The 24,794-nt window shown below is 38.8% G+C and overlaps 2 protein-coding genes across 5 annotated transcripts; one reads left to right on the forward strand and one right to left on the reverse strand.

Annotated features, from left to right (window-relative positions):
- Positions 1-341: 341 nt before the first annotated feature.
- On the reverse strand, positions 342-13,906 carry LOC115689739 (ribosome biogenesis protein bms1). 2 transcript variants are annotated; one of them, XM_056305448.1, is made up of 17 exons: positions 13,480-13,906; positions 13,262-13,352; positions 12,916-13,034; positions 11,197-11,387; positions 10,899-11,109; positions 8,786-9,026; positions 7,359-7,777; positions 6,355-6,466; positions 5,885-6,081; positions 5,402-5,755; positions 5,123-5,215; positions 4,828-5,046; positions 3,991-4,230; positions 3,242-3,451; positions 1,901-2,170; positions 1,537-1,740; positions 342-1,167 (listed from the first exon to the last, which is right to left on the reverse strand). In XM_056305448.1, exons 1-17 carry the CDS (start codon positions 13,780-13,782, stop codon positions 1,012-1,014), a joined length of 3,630 nt encoding a protein of 1,209 aa, XP_056161423.1. In that variant the 5' UTR covers positions 13,783-13,906; the 3' UTR covers positions 342-1,011. The 2 variants fall into 2 exon arrangements, with proteins under 2 accessions (XP_056161423.1, XP_056161422.1); XM_056305447.1 differs by having other exon boundaries at positions 5,885-6,084.
- Positions 13,907-15,659: 1,753 nt separating this feature from the next.
- LOC115689740 (GTPase-activating protein GYP1) lies at positions 15,660-24,430 on the forward strand. 3 transcript variants are annotated; one of them, XM_030615893.2, is made up of 10 exons: positions 15,660-15,832; positions 17,052-17,208; positions 17,317-17,500; positions 18,333-18,403; positions 19,786-19,923; positions 20,016-20,107; positions 21,507-21,778; positions 22,565-22,650; positions 22,798-22,899; positions 23,970-24,430. In XM_030615893.2, the coding sequence occupies exons 1-10, from the start codon at positions 15,681-15,683 to the stop codon at positions 24,129-24,131; spliced, it is 1,416 nt and encodes a 471-aa protein (XP_030471753.2). In that variant the 5' UTR covers positions 15,660-15,680; the 3' UTR covers positions 24,132-24,430. The 3 variants fall into 3 exon arrangements, with proteins under 3 accessions (XP_030471753.2, XP_056161430.1, XP_056161429.1); XM_056305455.1 differs by lacking the exon at positions 22,798-22,899; XM_056305454.1 differs by lacking the exon at positions 18,333-18,403 and having other exon boundaries at positions 19,808-19,923.
- The last annotated feature ends 364 nt before the right edge of the window (positions 24,431-24,794 follow it).

Consider the following 24,794-nt stretch of genomic DNA (forward strand, 5'->3'; position numbering starts at 1 on the left):
TGTCGACTGAATGTTGATTTATTAGAACTACTTCTGCCCATGAGATTCACATACAATGTACATAGAACAATTCAATCGGAAACCTATCAGATATTGATCATTCATATAAAGGCAAGCGTTTTTGGGCTGTTGTATAAACACCAGGGCATATCTCTGCTTTTTCCCAGCAAAAATGAAGGAATCGAGTGAATGAATTGCCCCATAAAGCAATGAAATCCTTTTTCATCCCTCTCTGTTCTATAAATCTGACATAAATTTACAAGTATTCTCAGTATAAAGTCGACTCAGCCGTTAATGCTAGGCCGACCGAACGTTCAAGAGATGGTAAGTGCAATGAGGTCTTAGCAAATGTGATGCAGGTCCCATCCTGCACTAAACAATTTGAAAGCAAATCAAATTCAAATATCTTTGGCAGCGAGTATAATTTCTTTGCTAGGACAAAAACAATAGCATTGCTGTAACTTTGTCATTCACATAAAAGAATTTTCTTGGCGGTGCCGCCTATAAATAAATCGTAAGCTGCCACTTCCGATCCTAAAAGCTAAACAGTGCTGAGTTGTTCTCCAACTCGGTAATTGCACGAGCAACTAATCACGGCAGCTGACATTTCCCCTGGCTCCAGCGATCCAAGTTTCACTGCAGCAGTCCTGCCAGAGCGCTAGGTTCTTTCCGGACCCACGAGCCATGACAAAATATGATTCTCGTGACGCCAAATTAAGCGCTGCGCCAACTTTCGGGGCGATCGGCAAAATTTTACACTAGCAAAGTAAAACCTAGTAACAAGAATTTCTGTCATGCAAAATTCTTCGCAGCTGAATCCTCCAAACGGATCCGACCTCCTTTCTTCTTTTCTTACCAGCACTTTCCTTGAATAGAGTTTTCTCTATCCAATACTTTGGAGTCCCAGAGATCAACTAATTTGCTAGGAATTCTCAACCGGAGCCACTGGCTAACTTTGCTTCAGCTGTCAGAAATAAATTGCAAAAAGAAATGTGGGAGGGATCAGGCCTCCTAATTCCTTCGCGTTTTCTTCTTCTGTTTGTCTTGCACCCGATATCGCTCCCGCCTTTGCTCTCTCTGACGCTTTCTTGATATCTGTTCATCTTTGGCCCTCTCTGCTTCTAGCTCTTTTCTCTTCTGTTCATCCTTGAGCTTTCGTTTCTTCATCTGTTGAAAAGAAAAAAGAAGTCCATCTAGAAACTGAACACACTTGATAATCCGAAACAAAAACAATGAACTTTTGCATTATCGATTTCTGTCAAAACAAAATGGAGAAAATGTTTTGGCATCTTTTGACCATGTAGACAAGCAAAGGTAGGCAGATTATCAAGATGATACTGATACATGCAAAATCCGGTCATCCATGCCAAGAAAACATTCATCAAATACCAAGGAGCTCAGATAAACTGTGAATTTGCAGATTTTGGTGAGAGGAGAAACCAGTATGAGGGATCTCTTTTTAAAAGCTAAAAGGTATTAGCATTGTCAACCACATCATATGTCCTCTAATGCAAACTAAAGTCTCACAAAGTATACCTTCTCATGCCTAATCAGTTGCAGGTGTTGAACAAGAGCATGAACTTTTTTCTCGTGGGGTTCCATCACTACTGCTCTTCTGTTCTCAAGGTGTGGTCGCCCCCTACTAGGAATATCTTTTGGTTTTGAAGCAAATGGAAGAGCTGCCTGTAATGACTTTGGAATCACCAATGGATTGAACTTTCTTGCCTTCCTTTCAATTGGCTGTTGGAGATAAATCAATGTCAGAGTGACAAATAAGAAGAAGAACAAAAACAAAACAAGAACAAGCAGTGAACACAGCGTTTCCAGTTTGCATTAGTCCCTTTTATTGGGTGAAAGGATTTATTTCCTAGATGGGCTCTGACCATGCACTATAAGTTACCTTGTACAGCGAATCCTTATTAACAGGAACTGGCAGATTATTCTCCCTCCTCAGTTCAGCTACAGTTTTCATTCCTTGCCACGTCTGGTCACGAGGCTGCAATGCAGTGGTCAATGGGTTGTAAAAGTGAGGAACTTCAACTTGGGTCCACGCACGTAAGAAAACAATGTCGCTCATCAGTATTTTGTCCTCAAAGGTGCATCTGGCTATCCCTTCTCTAAGCAGTCCTCCTTTCTTTTTTGGTTCATTCCCTATTTCTTCTTTCGCAGCCTGCAAGACACACGTCAAACATTATCCCCATGTGATAGTGCACTCAGCATCTTGACTCTATGCACATGATAACTGTTTTCAACACCCCCCCTCGTGGCATTGGGAGTAAGAAATCTTTCTCATGCTAGGAGAATGGTCTATTTCACAGAATCAGCCTTTAACAGCAATTTGTCACCGCATTTTAAGGCTGCAGTTATATATCTAAGTCTGCATTCAACCTGAAAAAATGCCACTAGCCTCATTGTCCTTGTTATTCAATCTATCACGTATCAGCCACTCAGAATGAACATTATGCACATGGTTGAAGTCTATATTTTAAAGGATGTTCACAGAAAATTTTTGGGTAATTCCTTATTGCACAGTTCCGCATATTTAAGAAAGAACAATGAGACTATGAAGAGAGAGGTTTCCTCCACAGGAAAAGCATGAATTCTTGAGCGATGCAGGTAATCATTCGATGAGAGCAGGTGTCACTAGGATTTTCAGACTAGCACTATATGCAAGAAGAAAACCCTCGACTTTATGCTTCTCAGCATTCTTTAGCTGGTTTAGATTGGATGAAATCAAAAACACAAAGATGGCTACGAAAGAATCCCAACCGATGGTCATATTGAAATTTCTTTTAACTATTTCATTTCTGTAAGGGAAAATATTCATGAATTTGCCAACATCTAAGAATTAGTTAATCCTGTTTCTGCAAGTTCTCCTAGAGCTCTCATGCACACTTCTTTTAGAAGTAGGAGAAAGAAAAATCAGGTTGAACCAAACTTCCAACAATAATAATTTGCAAGAGTTGGACTTCAAGCCATATTACAGCTCACTTAACAAAATTTATTGGGCTTTATTTTAATGACGTTGCAAACTTTACAAAAATGTGAACCCAGAAAAGGTTCAGTTACTTCGACTCAGTTCCTGACCTTGCAATCTTTGCATGCCCCAAGTAGTATGACGAGCCTCTACATACATGCAATTATACAGGAGACTTTGACTTCCTTTTTCTTTCTTGCAATAAGTTCATAGAATTCACTAAACAACCATGCTTCCTCACTTTTGGAAAAACAAAAAAAATACCTTCTTCACTTGACCTCGAATCCCACTGACAGTTCGAACAGCTGCACCTTCAAACCTAGCTATTTCAAGATCTGAAGTAAACATATCCTTTATGAGTGCCGTCTTCTTGAAGATTTTGCAAGGGTAACCGACCAGCTTAATTTTCTTCACTATGCGTGCTGCATGGTTGAACTCAAGAACTACAGCAGTTGCTGTTACCCTGAATGATGCCTGGATAAGCAAAATATTAAGCAAAGATCCAGGTCAAATTTAAGAATGCCGTGCAAAAAAGAAAATCATATCTAGAATAGGTCCAGCTGAAACAATTACAACAAAGGAAAAAGAAAATCCAGTTTCTCAAAATCTAAAAATTGACCAAAATGTAGCCAATAGTTACTTCGATTTAATATTTTCCATCACTATCCACATTAACTATGTCAAGACAAAGATTGCATTACAGGCAAATTATTCACCAAAATGGATGCGCCAGAAAGACTGAGAAGTGAAAGCAACTGAATCCTATTTTAAAGATATATGTTGAACATTAGCTATGAGATGCATAATCTTGTGGATTGTGGACCTAACAGCTAAGTACAATACACCATTATGCATAACTTTTGCATGATTCTGACTTCATGCATTATCCATCGAGTTAAAAAATGTTAGTGTCTCACCAGCATGCGGACAATTACACCAATTGAGTATCCAATGCCAAATGATCAAAGCAATTCACTAAACAAAAATGAAGCCAACTAAGAGGGAACAGTTACCTGATTGTTTGATAAGTGCTGGACAGCAACTACCCCAGTGTTTGGAGGAGCTAGAGGACCCCAAAACATGGCAAGGCAGTGCATGTGTTCGGGGGTGTACTTTAACATTCGATGCCTTCCGTTACTATCCTCTATTGCATAAATAGGTATGGTTTGGTAGCGCCTCCACCCGATAGAAACAATGATGGGGTCTCTAGTCTTCAGCACTTTCTTGTGCCACCTATGCCTCTTCAACCTTGCCTGAAAATGAAAATACAGTGCGTGAGAATTGCTCAACCAAAGTTTCAAGAAATAAAAATGATCCATAAGCGGTTAAAAAGCCCACATTTAAGCTGGTGGGCTCAGTTGGCAATCCCTATCACTTCCCCTGGTATCTTCTTTTATCTATTCCTTTATCTGCTTATCACATGTCTAAAAGAGTATCAATTAATGGCCTATGGAATGATGATACTCTATGTTTTTTTTTTTGGTCGAATGATGATACTCTATGTTGACACTGAGGCAATTGTGTTATTTGATAGTTAAAGGGAATTTTGGCAAATAAATGTAGGAAAATTTTCCCTTTCTCGCAAGAAGTTTGCAGGTCATGCCAATGAATCAATTTCACTAGACCCAGAAGGAATTGAATAGCGATACATATAAACACATGGACTCATATCTGATAAAAACCTGCAGTAATACTGTTTTCTTGCTTATAAAATCCCCAAAATTAAAAGAACATTGAATTTGAACCTATTAGCCACCAGGTGGCTATAATTAGACTTAATTATCTAGCAGAAGAAACTATATGTCCAGTAAAGCAGCACTGAAGTCATTAGACGTGTCATCGATGCTAACCTGCATGTATCCTGTGTTCTCCTCACCAAGACCAACTCCACCAACCAATATAGGATGACAGGGATCAAAATGTTCAACCATCTCAAAAGGAACATCGTGGACCTCCAATCTTAAGTATGTACCAGTTCGGAAACCCTCAATCTCTAATCTAGTAGACTCGTCCAGGTCATTGAGTTCAGCAATATTCAGCTGCTTCCGAAGTTCGATCTCCTCCTTCAACTGATAAATTCAAAGCAACAACCATTAAATAAACCAGCAGTAAAAGCCATGAAGAAAAATGATCCCAATGATTTACCTTGTCAAAATATCCACCTTCATTTGCTTGACTGCGGTCAATCTTTCCCCTACGCTCTTTATCCGTCTCCTCCTCTGGTGATTCAGATCCATTATATGTAGGGACACTAGTTAAGGCCACCAAAATAAAAAAACATACCGTAACTTAGCTCATAGAAAGACAGAGTGACTGTCCCAGAAAGTAATGACCCAAATGTTAACATGCTAGTATATGCATAACTTCTGCTGATAATAACAGGAAAAAAAGCTCAACCGGAAGTACTATATCATGTATAAAAGGATATTCAGAATCAAATTTTGCACGGAGAGCAAGCTTCTTCAGCCTCCTCTCTTCAGTCACTGAATCATCTTCCTTCTGCATTGCAGTTTTGCCAGCTTCTCTTGTCGGATGACTTTCATATTTCTCTCCTGTTTCCAGATCTTCAAAGTCTGCATACACAGCGTCATCTTCATCACCGTTCGCTTCTGATATCTGGTTTCTGCTAGCCGCTTTTGACCAGTCCCCAGTCACAAAGCGGTCACGGATGCTTTCAACAACTTCTACCTCTTTCCAGCTTTTTATTGCCCCATAATTGGTGAATTTAGAACAATCTTCAGCATCGAGATCTCCATCATCTGGTCCTTCTCTCGATTTCTGCAATCCAGGAAGTTGTGTGTGTGGGAAAGATGCATGGCACCAAGGGATAACTCTTAAAATGGACAGAAAACATGGACAATATGGGGGTGGAAAAAAAAATCGAACAAATACACATCAAAGATTTACCTTCTTTCCTTCTTGTTTTGGAGTAAAGAAATCGTCTTCCTCACTCTCTTCACCTTCACTATTTTCCTGTGTTTGACTCACAGGAGTTGACACTGAAGTTGATTTACCATATACAACTTGCATAAGGTTAGTGTATTGCCTTGAGACGGCCCTTTCCAACAAGGATTCTTTCCACTTTGAAACGTTGCCCATGTCATCTTCTAGAGGGACAAAGAATGAGGTTCAGAACTGAATAAAGTCCCAAAACTAACATGCAGAATAATGTCCTAATACTAACACGCATCTATAAATGACATTTGCTTCTTCTTTTTTCTTTTGACTAACTATAAATGAGATATCGATTCATCAATTTTAGCACTTCACTTGTTACTCCTTCAGGTATCTTTCAGAGCTTCAAGTATCAACTTGCTCTCTTGTTTCAACAGGCCCTATAAAATGGCTATAGTAATCCCAGAGTGAGAAGATTGTACCATCATCTGTTTCATGATCTTCTCCACCTTCATCTGAATAATCGGAATCAGAAGGTGAATCATTGTTTATATCATCGTCATTGTTGGCATCTTCATCTTCGTCATAGGAATCCTGAGGATTTACAGGTACAAAAATTGGGCATCATGCACTGAGATTACAACCAGTACACAATTCACTACCCGGTTAACACCCCTAAGTATCTGTATGCAAAACCCACGCAAAGAAAAATATATAAAAAAACCATATCTACTTGATGCACAAAAGCACTGAAATTAATGTTCAAAGACATTATATCACAAAATTATTGCTGCTTTACTAGACAAGAATGGCTAGCTTTTGAGGTAAAGAAGCGACGTCAACTGGGTTAAAATTTGGGTTTCAAGGGTTAAGCTTCAGGAGTAAGGGCTGGATGTTATTGGTTTCTGGGATTTACGAATTTGAAGTTTGGAAGTTGGTACCTGGTAGTCGGTAATTGGACTTTTGGGAATTTAAGGTCTCAGGAATTGGACTTGGATTTTGAGATTGCAAGTTACCTCCTTAAATCTTTTTTTCTAGAAAAGAAATGCCATATATGTGTTTAGAACATCATAAAGAAGATAGCTTGACCAGCTAATAACTACAACAAAAAAAGCACATGCCATCCATAAATGCACTCAAAATTGAGAAGTCTTAAGATGAACCTGTCACGATAAGTGAATTATTAAGTTCCAGCAATGGCGTTGCAACATTATGTATGATGAGCCAGTGTATTATGTATACTTAAATCGTGGTGTCAAAAGGATATAGCTGTTTGCTCTAAGATGCATAATTCCCATGATACATTGTCAAGATCAATTTCTAAGATATAGAAATTGTGTCTAGTGGCGGTGGCATTAATAACTGCACATGGTATAAGGAAAAGAGCACCAGAGATCAAATTTCACCAATTTGCCACATCATGCAATGACAATAAATATCATCAAACAACAATGAAATTTAATTACAATTGATTATAAGCACTTACAGCATCTATATAATCAGCTTCATTTCCAAATATGGCTTTTCTCCTCATCCTTCCACCATGAAACTCTACATGTTCCTTCAAACTCTCTTTAAGAGAAGCGTGTCTTTCTGATGGATCACCATCTTCTTCATCAAAATCACTTCCATCATTCACAATTCTTGCGTTGTTCTGAACGGCTTCATCCTCATCAGTCGGTTCTGAGTCATCAACGTCCTCACTGTCGCTGTCATCAGATACAGCATCGTCTCCATCGGCAGGCTCTCTTTCAAAATGATGTTCCAAATTGTGTTGAGCTTCTGGCAAGATATTGGGTTTCCGACTAAAAAGGTTGATGAAGCTTTGCTCTAGCTTTTCGTCGATTGAGTACTTTGTATTCTGGAGCGACCTCACCAAAGCCTCACCAACATCTTGGTCCCTTCCTATTTGAATTAGGAAATACGCACTTAATGTCCATGTGATTAGCTAAAGGGAGATGCAATACTTTCTCTACTAACTTTATGCATTATACCAAAGTCAACAAGCATCCAAACAAAGAAGAAGAATCTCCACGAATTGCAAATACCATACCCCCTCAACCACCATCACTTTTAATCTCTCATGCCCATCAATTTGCAATTACCATCTGATCTTTAACTTTGCAAAAATAGGTGCCTGATGATCCATAAATATGAAAATCTGATATAACCAAATATGTTTGTAAAAACAGTGAAGGTTTGCCTTCATTTCCATCAGATTGAGTTTGGAGGCCGTCAAATAGAATAACTTTACACCACGTCAACACCTGTCTAGCAGTCACTTACTACCAGAAACGTATTCCATCTTCAACCATAATAACATCTCATATTAGTACAAAATATGAAAGTGAAATATCACCCAGCTACAACACATGGAAAATGTATTGTCATTATCCTTCTATATAATTTGCTTAAATTTTTCGTGGGTCCATGGAACTTTCACCTGCATAAAGATTGCATGGTGGCACTTCCTCTTTAAATATAATGAAACACTTTGAGGGCTCGATGTAGCTGACATGTCACTTTTATAGTAACCTTAGTTGTAGTCTTCAGACTCAATTTTACACAAGTGAAGACTAAGAAAAGAAGTTTTCCTTGTTTAATGAAGCTCTAAGGTACTTTTGCACTTTCGAAACTTTTTCTATTATGGGATGCCAATTGTGAATACATTCAAGGATCCTGCCATGGGAGGGGAGTAGGTAATTGCAAACTATAGGATTTTACTGCAACTTACTGCTGGGTAGAGGGGGCATACTTGGAATCTATCAAAATCTCCTCTATCAGCAAAAATTTTATTTCTGAAAGGCATATTGGAAACTAAGACCAAACTGGTTCAAATTCTATTTTTACTTGTGCACATGCACATTTCTATAACCAAGATAAAACTGCCAGGGAAGTGAAAAAGCTCCAAACCTTTGCGCTTGAGTTCCCCATTTTCATTATCATCTTTTGAGAACTGAACAAAGTGATCGTTTATGTTTATGTAGACCGCATCCTTGTCATAGAGGAGGTCACCAAGTCCAGACATAGGAGCATGAAACAGTTTTTCCTTATCACGGAGTCCCTTCTTCTTAGCAGCTGATGGTAAGGGACAAGGATCAGCTAAGCTGGTCACGCCAGCTAAACTGTAATCTCCAACACCAGCAATATGCACCTGAGGTGTAGTAACAAATCGCATATGAGAAATAAGAATGCGAGAAAATTTATGTCTACACTATTGCGTGAACCCGTGCTTTGCGTAAGAATAAAATCATATTTGATAAATAAATGAAAAACTACGGTGATTTCTGTTTAGTTTATAAAAAACATTCTTCCCGATTTATATATTGGTATTCTAGTGTCACATTCCACTAAATGAATTGGATAATGACATTTCTTGTTACACCATGATTAGAAATTTATATAATAAGGAATTATTTTATTCTTGGAAACAAACATTATTCAGTAACCCATTATGTTAATGAATTCTTTTTTATAAGCATAAATATGGCTCTATTCACCTATAATTATCTAAATCATTAGAGGGAAATCAATGCCAAACTAAACTTTTCTAGATAGTCCTATATCTAATGGCACTTTTTAAGTGATACTTTTTTGTCGGCAAAGCTTTTATGCAAGTGATTCGCTCCTTTTAAGTTTGCAAAAAATATTTGATGAATCGATCATTCCTGAATTCTATCTTATCTTGTAGGTGTTTTTTCTTTCATAAGATTGAAAATTTATCTTAAAGGACAAAAAAATGTGAATGGCAAAAGATTTCTTGCATAATTACAATATTAATTCATTCAATTTTTTTCATATAATTTCTTTGTTGAATTTTCCTAAACTTGTCTAATTTTAGCAATAAAATTTTTAATTATTTTTTTTTTGTTGTTTTCACATTATTAATGGGCACCTACATGAAATTTTATGAAATTCTCTCTCTCTCTCTCTCTCTCTCTCTCTCTCTCTCTCTCTCTCTCTCTCTCTCTCTCTCTCTCTCTCTCTCTCTCTCTCTCTCTAACATCCATCAACCTTCCCTTTTTATGATGCACACACGCATGAGAGCTTGCACATGCACTTGCTTCTGTATTTGGTCAATAGAAAGTAAATGCACCAGAACTCACGTATTTGATATCTCTATAAAAGCTGCCATGCAACGATCGCTTATAAAGTTTTTCACACATATATGGAAAATAACAAGCGAAACTGGGAGATAAGGAAAGGAAGGAGCCCACAATCACTGCTGTAACGGTCAAATCAAAATAAATTCATCCAATTATTCGAACTATGAGCCATATCATATAGGCACAACTATATAAAGTAAAATTCAAACGAAATCCTTGGGATTGCCGCTGCTTAACATACCTCCCTCAAGTCAAGAGATGATGGTATGTCTTACGATGATATAGCCAGAGGAAAATACACTAATTCATAATGAGGTTATCCAAATGTCTGCCGTGCAAGTCCCTACATTTAAGGTTGAAACCTAACTAAAAATAATTGAAAAATGATACAATTCAACTTGCTGTTAGTTCATAACTTACTTGCAATAACATCTTCCTAGATTCAACCAACAACTAAGATCTAGCAATTTTTTTGTCGGGTGGGACAGACAAAGAAAGGATGGGGGCAACCACACATATTAAATTCCAAAGTCTCTCAATACATTGTCAAAATGGATCCTCAATGTGCAAAAAAGAAAGAAAATATGTCCATATTCCATAACCTAAGTAGCCAAGTGAGAAAGCTGTAGAAGACTAAATTTCTGAATGTCTTCACACACAAGCTCCAAAAAATATAACAAAAGAATGAGACATCAAAATTCATCTCATAAGTTACTAAGACTTGTTTTTTGGTTGGTTTAGTTGGTTCCTGCCTATTACACATCACCAATTACCAGTCCAAGATCTTCGTAGCAATTAAAGACAAATAATCATCAATTGCTCCTTAGAAATATCTTCACTGACCAATATATTCCATAATATCTAATATCCTTCCTGCATAAGTTATAAATGCAGGAAGTAAATAGCGTGAAATAAATTACCTTGGTTCCCTTCTTCAGGTTGCAGCCTCGCAAATAACCATAAACTGTAATGTTTCTGTCACACTTATTATCGATGCGTATTCTTTCAGGAGGAGTAACATCTTCAAAACGATCAACCAATACATATGGATGAGTAGTTCTCCAAGATAAAGGGTGAAACTTCATAACAGAGATGAACCTTGCAAGATTGTGAATCTCTCGTTTAGGATACCTAACCAGATGAGCGGAAGAGCAAACGATCAGTCAACATAGCAGAATAAGGGTAGATAAACAAAGCATGACTTGAATAGGCACTCACTTTCCATGAAGAAGACCTGATAAGTAAAATAACTTTGCTCCATCATATATTTCAGTCCAGAAACGATGCTTGAGCCGTTGTTTTGTTTTCTTAAGCTTCTTCACATCCTTGAACTTATCAAGGTGTGTCAAGACTCCCATAACCTTTGGGAACCCGTGTACTTGCAAAATATTAAGGAATTCAAAGGTTTCCTGAACAACATCAACAATGAAAATAGAGTATCAGCAATCATTGACACGGTATATCAATAGCAAATTTTAGGTAAACAAGCAGTTCTGAATTTTTTTAACTCAAGACACCTTAAACTTTCGCAACATACACATATCGATGCATGCACACATAGTTTTCTTCAAAATATTTTCTGAAATTATTATATAGCAATTCAAAGTTAACTCGCTAATAGAACCAGAAACTATCATCGAGACAAGTTCTAGGCTGGGGCCGAGCATCAGAAAGAAAAGAGCAACAGAGAAAAGGCCTAGGGCACAGTATGACTTCTAAGAGAAATCCACTCTGATGCATGCAAAGTGACAGTATATATAATATATTTGGAGCTGGCTTTTTTGTTAGCTTTGCCCTTTTGCTCATGATGAGAGTTTGCTCCAAGCACTAAAATATGCTGAATAGCGCACTCACTTAAGGTCATTTTATAAAACATGCCATGAAATACTATATAAGGAATTCTGGCTTTCTTGAGTTGATCACTCGGATTGTTAAAGAGATTCATCTTCCATGATTCATCTCTGCTCACTATTGTTCCTAATTTACATACAGTACCAAAATATTCCTCGCAGCAAAAGTAAAAGTACAACAGCATAAAAGCAAGAACTATCGACACCCTAAGAAAAATATTCAGACATCACATGATAGGCATCTTTATTGGCAGCTACTTCACGCTTTCACTTTAAACATTAAATCATGCCAATCCACTTTTCACCACCTACCCAGCTTATAATTCTGCTGGGATCCTAATCCTAGAAACAAGTTGAATTTTACTGATGTAGACATTACCACCTTCCCATAAAAATTGACCAATTGATACTTAAATGGCACTATGCCTGCGCTTGCTCGCTCACTCACTCACTTACTAATTCACTCTCCCTCTCCCTCCCTCCCCACCCCCTCTCCAGCGCGAGAATGAATGCACGAGTTCGGGTAGGCAGGTCTGAATATGAATGTGTGAGCATGCCTAGATGTGATCGTGTGTTTCTGTGAGTTTGTATAATCACATCAACAAAGGTTATTCCAAAGGCAACAAAAAGAGACCACCTGGGTAGGAACCTCAACTGATCAAGTTTGAACCGTGAAAAGTATTCATCATCATGACCTCCGACTTATGAATCGTTTACTTACTCAACAGGATCCCATTGTAGTACACCATTAAATAATTCTATCAAATTGCACCAAAAATGTCCTTATCAATTCAAATGCAAGGCGACCGGGGTTTCATGTCTTAAAATGCCTCCACCGCACCAATACCACATAAGACCTAACAGGTCTATCAATTTGCCAATACTACCGTTACATTAGCAAATGAAGCTTCTGAGATGGACAAGAAAAAGGATCTTCCTTTGCGACAAAGAAGAATTAAACTGAAAATGCCAAAATGTATTGTAAACTAGACCATTATCTACTTCTATCATCCACACGACAGACTTTTTCATCAGCAAAAAGAATAAAGAAATCTTCAAGCAAGCATGTGTAGCTCCAATATCTTACCATTTCGAAACCGTAGCTTCCGTCTATGAGAAGCAATGCCAGATCAGCAAATTTTGCAGCATCAATCATGCCATTGATATCATTTGGGCACTCCACAAACTGCAGCCTCCTTTGCTTGCCTGATGTAGCAAACATATGGAACAAGACGTTAGATCAAAAACAGAAAGAAAGGATATTATTACATGAAAAGGATAATGCATGAATGGAGCAAAATGCAACTTTACAGAACCAATCTTTGAAGCGTATGCACCAAAGCATACAAATCATATGTAGAAGCTGAAAAGGTTAAAAGCCCCTATTCGAGCCAAAAAGAGCGTAATTCACTAGCTTAAAAGCAAAAGATGACCTGACACGATCGTAATCGGACCGCGAACATTGGGCAAATTATGCTTAGTATAATGCTTCACTAGCGACTTGATCAAAAGAGACTTCCCAACCTGCAACAAACAGATCCAATAAACCAGCATCAAACCTCTAAAACCGCCTCCCCAGCCAAACTTTCAACCACCGAACTCCAATTCCAACTAATCACCACCCGACGTCAATCCAACCAACGCCAATTACCTTCGGAGGCCCGTGAACTAGAACCACGTAAGGAGGCGGCTCGCCGTAGGAGCGGTCGATCGTGGGGACGTGGAGCCGCCGCTGCTCCTTCTCGACGGCGCGCGACTGCAGCCGCTTGGCCTTGACGGAGGAGTTGAAGGCGAAGGCCTTGGGGTTCTGCCTCTGCGGTTCGTCGCCGCCGCCGCCGCCGCCCTTGCCCTTCTTCCGCTTGCCGGCCTTGGATTTCTTCTTCGCGGAGGGCCCCGCCTGGCGAGAGCGATGGGATTTGTGCGATTGGTCGTGGCTCGCGCTCTCCGCGGCCATGGCTGCAGTCGCTCTTCGCCTGGCTTTGAACTCGCAGGAGTTGCGGTAGACGAAGAAGAAGAAGAAGAAGCTCTTAAAACCCTTCTTGCTGAAGAAGACGAACTGAGCAGTTCGTAGGTTTAAGCCGCAGTCGGCGCGTGAAAAAATTTTGGAAAAATGGCGGTGAAACAAAAAAAAAAAAGAGGTGATGGGCCTGATGGCTGGTTGGTTGGGCCTGGGCTGGGCCTAACACCGGGCTTGAATCGTTGTCCGAAGCCCGCTCAAGACCCGAAAGATATGTTGAACTATTTGGGCTGGATTCGGGTCGGGCCAAGCATGGGCATGCCGGGCTTTATAAGGCTCTTTCCCAAGCCCGTCTATTTTCCCATTCGGGCCTCGGTGGGACGAAGCTGGTTGGCTCGACTCTAGACCGATCATGTTTAACTGGGTCTACGGAAGAGGTAGTTTATGCGACGGTTATACCACCCGGCAATGGCACGTGATGTAATGAACCAATTAAAAAGTGAGATGCACGACCTTTCTGTGGCGTGGAGTAGGATGAGATTATAGTACCCAGGCAACGGAGTTTTATCGGTTATATTGGCATCATTGTTTAAATGACACATAAAATTGCATGTTTGTCATTCAAATAGTGACATTCTTAAATTGTACTTTTCAACACAATATTAGGACTTCATTGTGTTTTTTCTTACAAAATTTTAAGGTTTAATCGAACCAATCGAAAGATTAGTTAATTGCACCTGCAACTCAACTACATTCCATACAATAGATTTTAGGACTTATAATGTAACTTTTCCTACATATTTGAATATACTTGAATTACAAAAAACCTATAGGAAATTTCAATTATTATCTTATTCTTACTGACTTCTTTTTTTGATCAATTAAATGGGTTTGGATAGGTTGTGATTCATATGCTGCTATAATATTTGGTTAAGGCGCCACCAAACACCAATTGTTCACTTGGTGAGTCATTGTCACAGACCATCAAGAACGAGTAAGTAAACTAATAACAACAACACATCTAAGCATTCTGTACATAAAATTTAAGATTTACAATACAATTTTCCCTACATATTCATATATATCTGAATTACGAAAAGCCTAAGATATTACCTAATTTTTCCAAGTCATCTTTCTTTCTTTTTCTTTTTTTCGCTTAATTAAACGAATTTGGTTTAAGTTGCCAATGAAACACCACCTGTCAATTAGGCGAGCCTGCCACCACAGTACCGTCGGGGCCGAGTGAGGAAGCTAATACCACAAACACACCTAAGCCTGGCCGTCCTTAGATTAATTGATGTTTTTTTGAAACGGAAAATAGGTCAGAGAATCGAATCCTTGACCTTTAACTTACAAATTAAGCAATTTCAAAAGGTCAATATATTTCTCCTTTGCTCCTATGAACTTTCAAGTCTTGAATAGCTCACTTCGTTTTGGTTTCAATTATTTGTGTAGAACATGTGTGTCCGAAAGATAAGGATGATTAGTTTCAGAGTGGGTAGTTTTCCACCTTGAAATTTGGATCCAAACCGGACATGATCGGTTTCCCATTTGTGGAACTAGGAACCGGCCCACGTGGGCCTGGATCGATCCCAGATCGATAATTTCTTTATTCTTTGGGGGCTTCCTAATATTAAAAAACTAATTTATTAATTATGATTTGCTTCAAAATATAAAATAAATAAGAAACTTGACCGGGAGTCCGGTTTGATCGGTCCAGTTTCACAGTTTCTTATGTGAAAATTGGTACCAAATCGATTTCCCAGAACTACCCAGAACCAGTTGGTTCGGTTTGGTCCGGCCGGTTCTCGGGTTGGACCGGGACCTATGCCACTCCTGGTGAGTGAGAAGGCGAGGAAAATGACAGGAGAGAAGAGCGCAGATTAGCATATAGCATGGTCGTCTTCTCGGGAGAGGAGGCAAACAGAGCAGCAGCAAACATGAGGAGCAACAGCACCAACAGCAGCAGCAACCACCACCACCTCCGGGAAGACAAGACGGAGAGCCCCGATTCCAGATTCAACCAGACCCTCCGCAGCGTCCAAGGGTACGGCAACTCTCTCCTCCTCCTCCTCCTCCTCCATCGCAATCCCGCATCTTTTGCATTCAGCGGCTCTCCCCGATCATGGATACGCGAGTGGCCGTGTTTGTAGCTCGAACGATTTTCGATTCTCGCGCGTGTTCGGCTTCCGTTTCGCAGTAGAGCTCCGGATCTCTGGAATCGAAGCGGGTAATCGCCGTGATCTGTCTCTGTGCATCTGGTTCGAGTGTTCTGGAGCTCGCTCGGGATTTGCGAGATTTCGAGAGCTTTGGTCCGGGTTGGGGGGGTTTAGCTGCATGATCGCGGGAAATGAATGGGGGTGATGTGGGGAATTGAGGTGCGCTTCTTCGAAGGCTGTGTGTGTGGATCTGTTTGATTTTAATGCCTTGACATTGAAGTAAATGAAAGCAGGAGCTTCGATAGCTAATTTTTAGACCAAGGGAATGGATCAGATAGTCTTTTGTTCTGCCTCAGTGAGATGTGGTGCCCGGTTCTAGAGTTCAGTTTGCGTTGACAGACTTGAGCGAGACAAGCTGCGTGCTCTGCTATTGCTTGATGCTGGATATAGGACTAGAGCTTCTGCTGACTTTTCTTTTAATCCTCAGTTACCACAGTAATGGCGGATGTGGAATTTCAAATTTGTGGATTGGTAACAAGTTCCTGATTCTGTGTACTTCATTTGATTGGGTGATTTGTGACTTTGCCGACTATGCTCACCTTTGAGTGCGACATCTACTGTTGTCAAGAAGCGTAAATCAGAATTTTCTTTTTCCACTCAACCAAAATTTTGGCTCAAAACATCTGGCCTTGGTATTTGACTCATCCAAGTGCCTCTTCTCACCCTCTTTCTCCTTCCATCAGTTACTATGTGTCTGTGTGCACTGTGCACGAGCAAGTGTGTGTGCTTCTGCATGCCTATGGATGATATCTGCATTCGGTGCATGTGTCTTTGCCTACCTTCTCCTTGGGAGCCCGTTGCAATCTCAAGGAGTCTGGCCTACAGTAATGTGATGCCGGGTGGTTGTATCGTATTTATTTGACATATATCTTTGTGGTATTTCCTTTATCCACCGTCTGTTGCTATTTGCTCTACACTTTTGTTAATTTCGTCTCTGAGAGCAGCTGCATACCCTGGCCATGACTTTTTCTGTGGTAGGGTATTACCTATATGACTGCTTTGCGTTAGTCACTATGTGAACTTTAACATCTCAGATTGTATTGGTAGGTTGCTCAAAGGTCGCAGTATACCTGGAAAAGTGTTGCTGACCAGGAGATCGGACCCGTTGGACGATTCAAGCTGGCAAGACCGCTCTCCTAAGTATGAACGAAGTCTCTCAGAAAATGATACTGGCCCAAGTGATCAAATGGACAAGTCAACGGAGGTAGTACGGATGATGCTAGTTGGTCTTCTGTCATTGCTACTATAGATAGTCAATTTTATGAAAGTTTAATAATTGGGAATCAATTGAGAGATTTTGCTTCTGATCTAGGAAGATGACAAAGGTCCTTTTAAGCCAAGTACACACGAGAATCTCAACAAGTCTAAATCCTCAACATCAGATGTTCATAGTACTCCCAAAGAAGTGCAGAAGTCCACCATTGGTGCGAGAGCTACAGATTCTGCAAGGGTCATGAAATTCACAAAGGAGCTCTCAGGAACAACCGTCATATTAGGTATGATGAGGATTTCCTTGTATAACTTTTTCATCCTGATGAAAGCATGAAAGTGGAAAATGAATTTTCCTTCTCTTTTTTCCCCAATTTTGTTTAATAATGACGAACTGGGGAATGAACACACATTAGCAGTTATTCTTGCTCAGATTGGTTGGATTTGGTTAATGTTGCTTGTTAAGATGTTTGAACTGGTTGGCAGAGGAGAGATGGATCTGTGTATGTGGATGATGCTTCAACTTTGTGCACACTTCCTATTTCTTCTAGTGACCTTTAGAACAATATATAGTCTCGATTTCATAAATGATTAAATGAGCTTTTCTTGTTAGTAAATTACAGGTGGGTAGTTATGTATTCGACTACCGAACTAACTTTGTGGTAATTCTTTTTTTGTTTTCAAGTCACTCTCATCGCTTTTGCTTAGTCCAAGATTCTTCAGGTGAATAGGCTAAACATACTCATGCTATCTGGTTTCCTGATATTACAGTTTTTTATGCACCCGTGTCCAACTTTTGACCTTTTAGGGGGCTTCCTTGGTCTTACACAGAATTTACATTCTATTTTCTTAGGCTTTGTCTTGTATTTCAGTTGCTGTTGCTGAATTAGTAGTACCAGTAAGTTTGATTTAACAAGGGTAAAAGTGATAAGGCTTGTTCTCACTTATACAGGGTTCATGAAAGATTTATAAGCATTGGTTTGATGGAGCTTCGTGATTTTTTTCTTGATCTTTTCATGGATAGAGGTCTTTTTGTTATTGCATACTGAGTGCAGCAAAGGCTCTTTATGATTAAACTTGGTCCTTTAATCTTATTTATGTGATGATGACATTATGTAGAAAGGTTGCGAGAGTTGGCATGGAGTGGAATACCACCGTATATGCGCCCTACAGTTTGGAAACTCCTCTTGGTAAGCTAAAGCTGTTACTTTGGGAAGTAGAGTTAGCACATTTATATCCCCAACTGGGCCTTCAAAAGTTAGCAATAACTTCACTGTTGACGTACAAAGTTGGAAAAATAAAAAGGAGCTGCATTTAGTTGTTGAAAGAATTTCTTACTGGAACTGGCATTCTTTTCAATTAAGGTTTTGTTGGTGGCTACCACATTAGATTTTGATTCCTTAGCTATATAGGTGTACTTATAATCATTCTAAGTGTGCGTAGTGCTATGTAAGGCATAATTCCTTTATAGTAGTCAGTTTGTGGTCTGAAATCTATAAATATAGAGAAGCATCTGGTGGTACTATGCGGTTCACTAGAAGCACAAATATTTTGTCCTCCGAGTCTTACGTTTTTGCCATACACTCTTTTACCATCTCAAACTGAAGCTTTCGAGTGTAATTTATGTGGAATTGATTTTGACCTTCAACTTCTCATAATGTGATTGTCCTACCTGCCTGGCATGTTACTGTGATAACTTTTCCTTCGGTGGGCTTATTGGTATTCATGTAAGAGTTATTTTTTGGGGTGCCTCGTTCATACATCCATCGGTTACAGTTGATAGACTATTACCATGTAATGGTAATTTGGTGGAGGCACAGAGCCACTGAAACCCTCCTTCTCTTTCTTTTCTTGCCCAAAGAATAAAAATAGCCTGCTAATACAATCTTCACGAGTTAGGATTCTTTTGGTAGTCAATCTCCCTTTTTCTCATGCCAGTACAATTTAAGCTCACAATCGGATTTAGCTAAACAATACTAGTAGGTTAATACTAATGGGGATGAACCACGAGATTTAATTTTGCCCAATACTATTGTAGATGTAACTGTCTACAGGCTGAGGGCAAATAGCAACATTGTTATATTCTTTTCTGATAACTGAGGAATTCACTAATGGCTGCCTAAGGGGTTACATCTACTGTACAAAATTAATTACAATAAGATCTTGAAAGTTCAGAGAAGTTTGAGTACGAGAAAGGGTGCTAACTGAAAACCTCAAAAAGAGCTCAACAACCATTCCTCCTTTAGAACCATCATAGGAGTTTCAATATTTTCAAAAGTCCTTTGGTTCATTTCCTTTTAAAATCTTTCAAAGAAAAGAAGAATGAACTGGACAGCCATATCTGTTTATCTAAATGCAGACCAAGTGCTGGAACATGCGTAAAAACCTAGGGAATGAGGACGGATAGCAACAATTTTTAACCAAATGCTCTTTCCATGTCGGTTCATGTTGTAGACCATGCATAAAGATCCATAAATCTGGTTTAACAGTTCACTGGCTTGAAATTCATTAGTATGATTTGGTTTGACTAAGTTTATTCATAGCTTGAAAATTAAATATGGACTGACCACAGGGATATGCACCAACTAATTCAGATAGAAGGGAGGGAGTCCTGAGAAGGAAACGCCTCGAGTATCTTGACTGTGTTGCTCAGTTCTATGACATTCCGGATACTGAACGCACGGATGAAGAGATCAGCATGCTTCGCCAGGTATCTTTTGTTCTATCTGGCCATGTCTATGATTGAACTAATTTTCTCAGTTCTATATTCTGCTTCTGACAACTCTTGTGAACTTTGATTAGATTGCTGTGGATTGTCCAAGAACTGTACCTGATGTTTCTTTCTTTCAGCAAGCCCAAGTACAGAAGTCCATGGAGCGCATCCTGTATACATGGTCAGATTATCTTCTTTGTACATGGCGATTGATGCTTTAATCACAATAAATGAAAACTGAAAACCTTGCTTACCTAAAGCACAGACGAGGGTGAATTGGAATTTAGAGTAGTCTGAAGCTACCATTTGACAGAGTGTCTGAATGTGTGACTTAAAAGCTTAATCCAATAGGTGGAGGGAGAGTAGAATGTGCAATGATGACACCATGGGTTATTCTATTGTGTTATCCTCATGCTTATTGTGTTCCTCTATTTTACTACTATGGCACAAGATATCTTCTGCTTCAAAGAGGAGGCTAGTATTTGTGGAGTCTAGCATCCACAACTGAATGGCCGTTTGACTTCTTAGATAGGGCAAAAAGCCAGTGTTTTTGTTGGTGGTAGTGACTTCTACTCATTACATTTTTTCATACTACACTGAAGACAAAAGGTTTAGGAAAAATGGAGCGACTTTTTTTATTTGGAAAGGTTTAGGATATGTCGCTATTCTTCCTTCTTTAATATTGATCAAAGGGCCTTCTACATATAAGCTCTTTTGCCTTTTCTTGCTGGGAACGTTTTCTTTTTATTGATTAACCAAAAGATTCATTGGTAGGGCACTAAGGGCTGCCAATTTTTTTGTCTTAATATGATTGCAGTATTTTCTCTATTCAATTATTTTGTCATACCTTCATGTGCTGCCGCTATAAAGTGTTTAATTTTACAGTTAAAGTATTAATGGAACAAGTCTGTAATATCTTCTTGTCACAGGCTAAGCTGTCTGATACCGACCTGAATTGACAGTGTCATGCATTATCTCATAGGGTCTCGTGAGAATCTATAATAGCACCAAGCCATACATTTCAGAATTAGTCACAAACTAAAATGATCTTCATTAGACATTTTCCTGTCGTATGACCTTTTCCTTCTCTGGGCTAATGAAACTGTGGCCACTATGAAGTGTAAGAACTAAAATCGAGAGCTCTTTGGTTCATCAAGGAGATTTTGTGGTGGGATTTAAATGATGGTTTTTATGTGGTGGGTTTTAAATATGGTTCTTAGCAATTACCATTGAACCATGAGGTAGTTGTGCAGTTTGTTAAATTCTTTAGGACCAAGTTGAACTGTTGAAGCTGCTCAAATGAGGTCCTGTCTTCACTTTCTTTGTTCCATGTCTTCCCTAAGGACATGTTGATGTTATGACACTTTTCGAAGGAACACTACTAGATGCCTTCTCCTGGTCAACTTAATCTCTCTCTAGGGATTTCACTGGTAGATTAGTAAATTCATGAAATTTCTAGCCTTTTTTGAATTCCTAATTTCTGCAAGCTATGTCTGTGCCAATCCTTTTTTGAAGAGTCTAGATGGATATTGCTTTGTGCTTGTTGATCTTTCTTTTAATGCTTAGCTGATTTAATCCAGGGCTATCCGTCATCCAGCTAGTGGGTATGTTCAAGGCATAAACGATCTAGTCACGCCATTTCTAGTCGTCTTTTTGTCAGAATACTTAGAAGGAAGTGCGGATAATTGGTCCCTATCTGATTTGTCTCCTGAGAAGATCTCTTACTTAGAGGCAGACTGCTATTGGTGTCTGACAAAGTTGTTAGATGGTATGCAAGACCATTATACATTTGCTCAACCGGGAATCCAACGACTTGTCTTTAAGCTGAAGGAATTGGTCAGGCGCATTGATGGTAAGCCTTAGTCACGAATTTTTGAGTTGATAATGGACATGTATCCAAAATTGCAGTACCGTGATATTACTGATTATAGTTTATTAGAAACAGAAGGATGCGTCTGGTGCGGTCTACTTGTGGTTTGATTAAATTTGCTGGGAGTGCGTTGAGCAGTGCCCTGACAGATGCCTTAATCTTTTTAAAAATAATGTTTAGCAGCTTTACACAGTTCTACATGAATGTTGATTAGGGTGCTGTCAATTGGTAAATTTTGTAGCAGACAAACTGAAGACACACGACAATTCCCTTCTAAGCATACCTTGGTTTCACTTCATGCACACAATGTAAACTCTAACGACAAAGTTGTCCTTTAAGAAACATGCATTTTTTTGAGAACAAGAATGTCTCAGCTTCCTAAGCACCTGTGACTTTGACCACCATATGTGATATTTGAAAGCAAGATATACGGCACCATTTTCATTTTTCTGTACTTATGACATGCATAAATTGCTGCGTACTTTATTTCATATCTAATGAGACAGCATGGAGTGCCTTCTGAAATTTTATTTCAGTTCAATATGGCCATATTGACTGGGCTGGATTTCTGGATGTGCATTTCTTACATGCTGTTGGTAATTAACATAGTTGTTTGCATATGAAAATAATGGTGCATTTAACTACTTTGCTAGTTTTGGAATATGTCACTTTTTTATTGATGCTCGTCAGTCATCTGGGTTTTAGTTTCATTGCAATTTTGGAATTATTTGCTGTAATTTAAACTTCTCTTTCTTTAAATTGGACCAGAACCTGTGTCAAGACACATGGAGGAGCAAGGCCTTGAATTTCTGCAATTCGCTTTCCGCTGGTTTAATTGTCTCTTAATACGTGAGGTCTGTTGTTACCCAAGCTTCTCTCTAGTCTTCACTTCTTTAGTTCTCTTGAATTAAAGATGCCTGTATAAATTGTGATTTTTCAATTGTACTCCTATAAATTCAATAATTCAGGCATGAAGCTTATGACCTAATTCCTCTTATTAGATCCCTTTCCATCTCGTCACTCGCTTGTGGGACACATATCTTGCAGAAGGAGATGCATTGCCAGACTTTCTCGTTTACATATTTGCTAGTTTTTTGTTGACGGTACGAGAGACTACCACTCCAACTACTTTACAGTACAAAGCAATAAACTTTTCTACATGTTTGAATTGTTTTGAGGAAAGCAGTTATAAATTTGATTCCTTTATACGTCTTTGGCCTGTGAATATAAGCTTTTTTGTCCGTAAGCTGATATTTGGTTAACTTGCTAGTATGTTTACTGATTTTCCTTTACATTGAGGACACCGCCTGTCATGTGGTATCTCAGAACAGAACAAAACCTCAAAGATGTTGCTTCTCAGTAACATCTTGATCTGTTATGTATTTAAATTTTGACAATTACTCCAGCCCATTTTATTGTGACTTGCCACAGTATCTAGTTCAAGCCTTCTCACATGAACATGGTCTAACATGATGTGAGAACCAAGAGCTTTTTTAATAGACTTCAGAAACCTTTCTGAGGGTGATCTCACTCCCATAAGCTTTAGGTTGGAAACTGATTGAGTTCTCCATTTGTTATGTCAATGCCCTCGTACAGCTGATTCAGATGATGGATAACTTCGTGACTCGTAGGATTAATATGTGTGAAGGGTAATGATGTAGAAATATCTTCAGGTCTAATCAGGCTATATCACCAGAACTTGATGACATAGAATTAATGCAGTTCTAGATAGTGCTTAATACCAGACAGTTAAAGTGGATCTTTCTTTATGAATTCATCAATTTGCATGTGATCAACCAACATCCGACTCATTTTGGAATTAATGTTTGTGGTGGTTGCTCATATTCTATAAGCGAAGCTGTCTAGGAGTTTTCTAAGATCTTTCGAAGCTTTTCTATTTGTTGAGTGAGATACATCTTCAATTTCTTGGTGCAGTTACTGCATGATGTGCAACTTCTGTTTTCCTATCTTTTAACAGTGTTGTAAACTTTTTTATTTCCAATATTTTCCATCAAGCGTGCGTAAAGTGTAACTGGAAAAGTTCATACTTTGTGGCTCTCAAACTTGTGTACTGGTGGATCTCTGCATAACAGTTTTCTTCAGATATCTTTTGTTGTTTAAGTCATAACACTTGGAATGATCACTATTTGTTTGTTCCCTGTGCTGTGTTCAGTGGTCGGATAAACTTCAGAAGCTTGAATTCCAAGAAATGGTGATGTTTCTTCAACACCTTCCTACGGAAAACTGGACTCACTTAGAGTTGGAGATGGTGCTTTCTAGAGCATTCATGTGGCATAGTATGTTCAATAGCTCACCCAGTCACTTGGCTAGCTGAAGAGAGTACAGTTGCATTCATGCTCTTTGAAGGGATGTTGATTTTTTTTTCCTCGACTTCTTTTCCTATTTCATGTGCTTTTTTACCCCCTCCAAATCCTTGCAGTGTTTAATTATCTTACAAAGTAGTACTTTTTGCTAGCTTCTCTGTCAAATTTTCGATGTTCTTGTTCTGTATTGGTCATACAGTTCCTTCCTATATTTGTAGACTTGTAGATATACTGTTCATGGGTGCCACAAGAAAGTAATGCATATGTGAAGATAAATATGTTTGCCCGCGCCCGCTTTTGTTCATGAGTTCATGTTATTTTACTGTGATACAAAGTGGGTTCTTGATTCCTTCGTCGCATTTGTTGTATGCAGAGTAATTTCTTAAGGTCCTGTTAATGAGTATCTCTCTTTCCCCTAGTTAAGCATACTAAATGTGCAATAATTCACTTTCAAAAATAGTGATTACACATAACACGAGACTGTAAGTACATTCAAACTATAAAGTTTCCTTAAATGGTAATTAAATGACGTGCCTTGAACACTTGTCAAGATTCATTTCTCAATATGACTAGTAATTTTATGTAGTAAATAAAGCACGACTGAAGTAACGACAATATTCATCCTCGAATTATTACCACGCAAAAAGTAACTATCAATACATCTGTAGCAATTT

The sequence above is a fragment of the Syzygium oleosum genome, unplaced genomic scaffold (genome assembly GCF_021117445.2).
Source record: "Syzygium oleosum isolate NSW1041296 unplaced genomic scaffold, Sole_v2.1 Sole_v2.37, whole genome shotgun sequence".
Classification (NCBI taxonomy): domain Eukaryota; kingdom Viridiplantae; phylum Streptophyta; class Magnoliopsida; order Myrtales; family Myrtaceae; genus Syzygium; species Syzygium oleosum.

Bases quoted from the DNA above. Each gene is read 5' to 3' on its own strand.
- LOC115689740 (XM_030615893.2), top strand. From the start codon at position 15,681: ATGGTCGTCTTCTCGGGAGAGGAGGCAAACAGAGCAGCAGCAAACATG. The intron at 20,108-21,506 runs GTCAGATTATCT...GATTTAATCCAG, and splicing joins GAGCGCATCCTGTATACATG to GGCTATCCGTCATCCAGCTA. The intron at 22,900-23,969 runs GTACGAGAGACT...TGCTGTGTTCAG, and splicing joins TTGCTAGTTTTTTGTTGACG to TGGTCGGATAAACTTCAGAA.
- LOC115689739 (XM_056305447.1), bottom strand. From the start codon at position 13,782: ATGGCCGCGGAGAGCGCGAGCCACGACCAATCGCACAAATCCCATCGC. The intron at 13,035-13,261 runs GTCATCTTTTGC...TTGCTACATCAG, and splicing joins TCCGATTACGATCGTGTCAG to GCAAGCAAAGGAGGCTGCAG. The intron at 1,741-1,900 runs GTAACTTATAGT...TATCTCCAACAG, and splicing joins ATAAGGATTCGCTGTACAAG to CCAATTGAAAGGAAGGCAAG.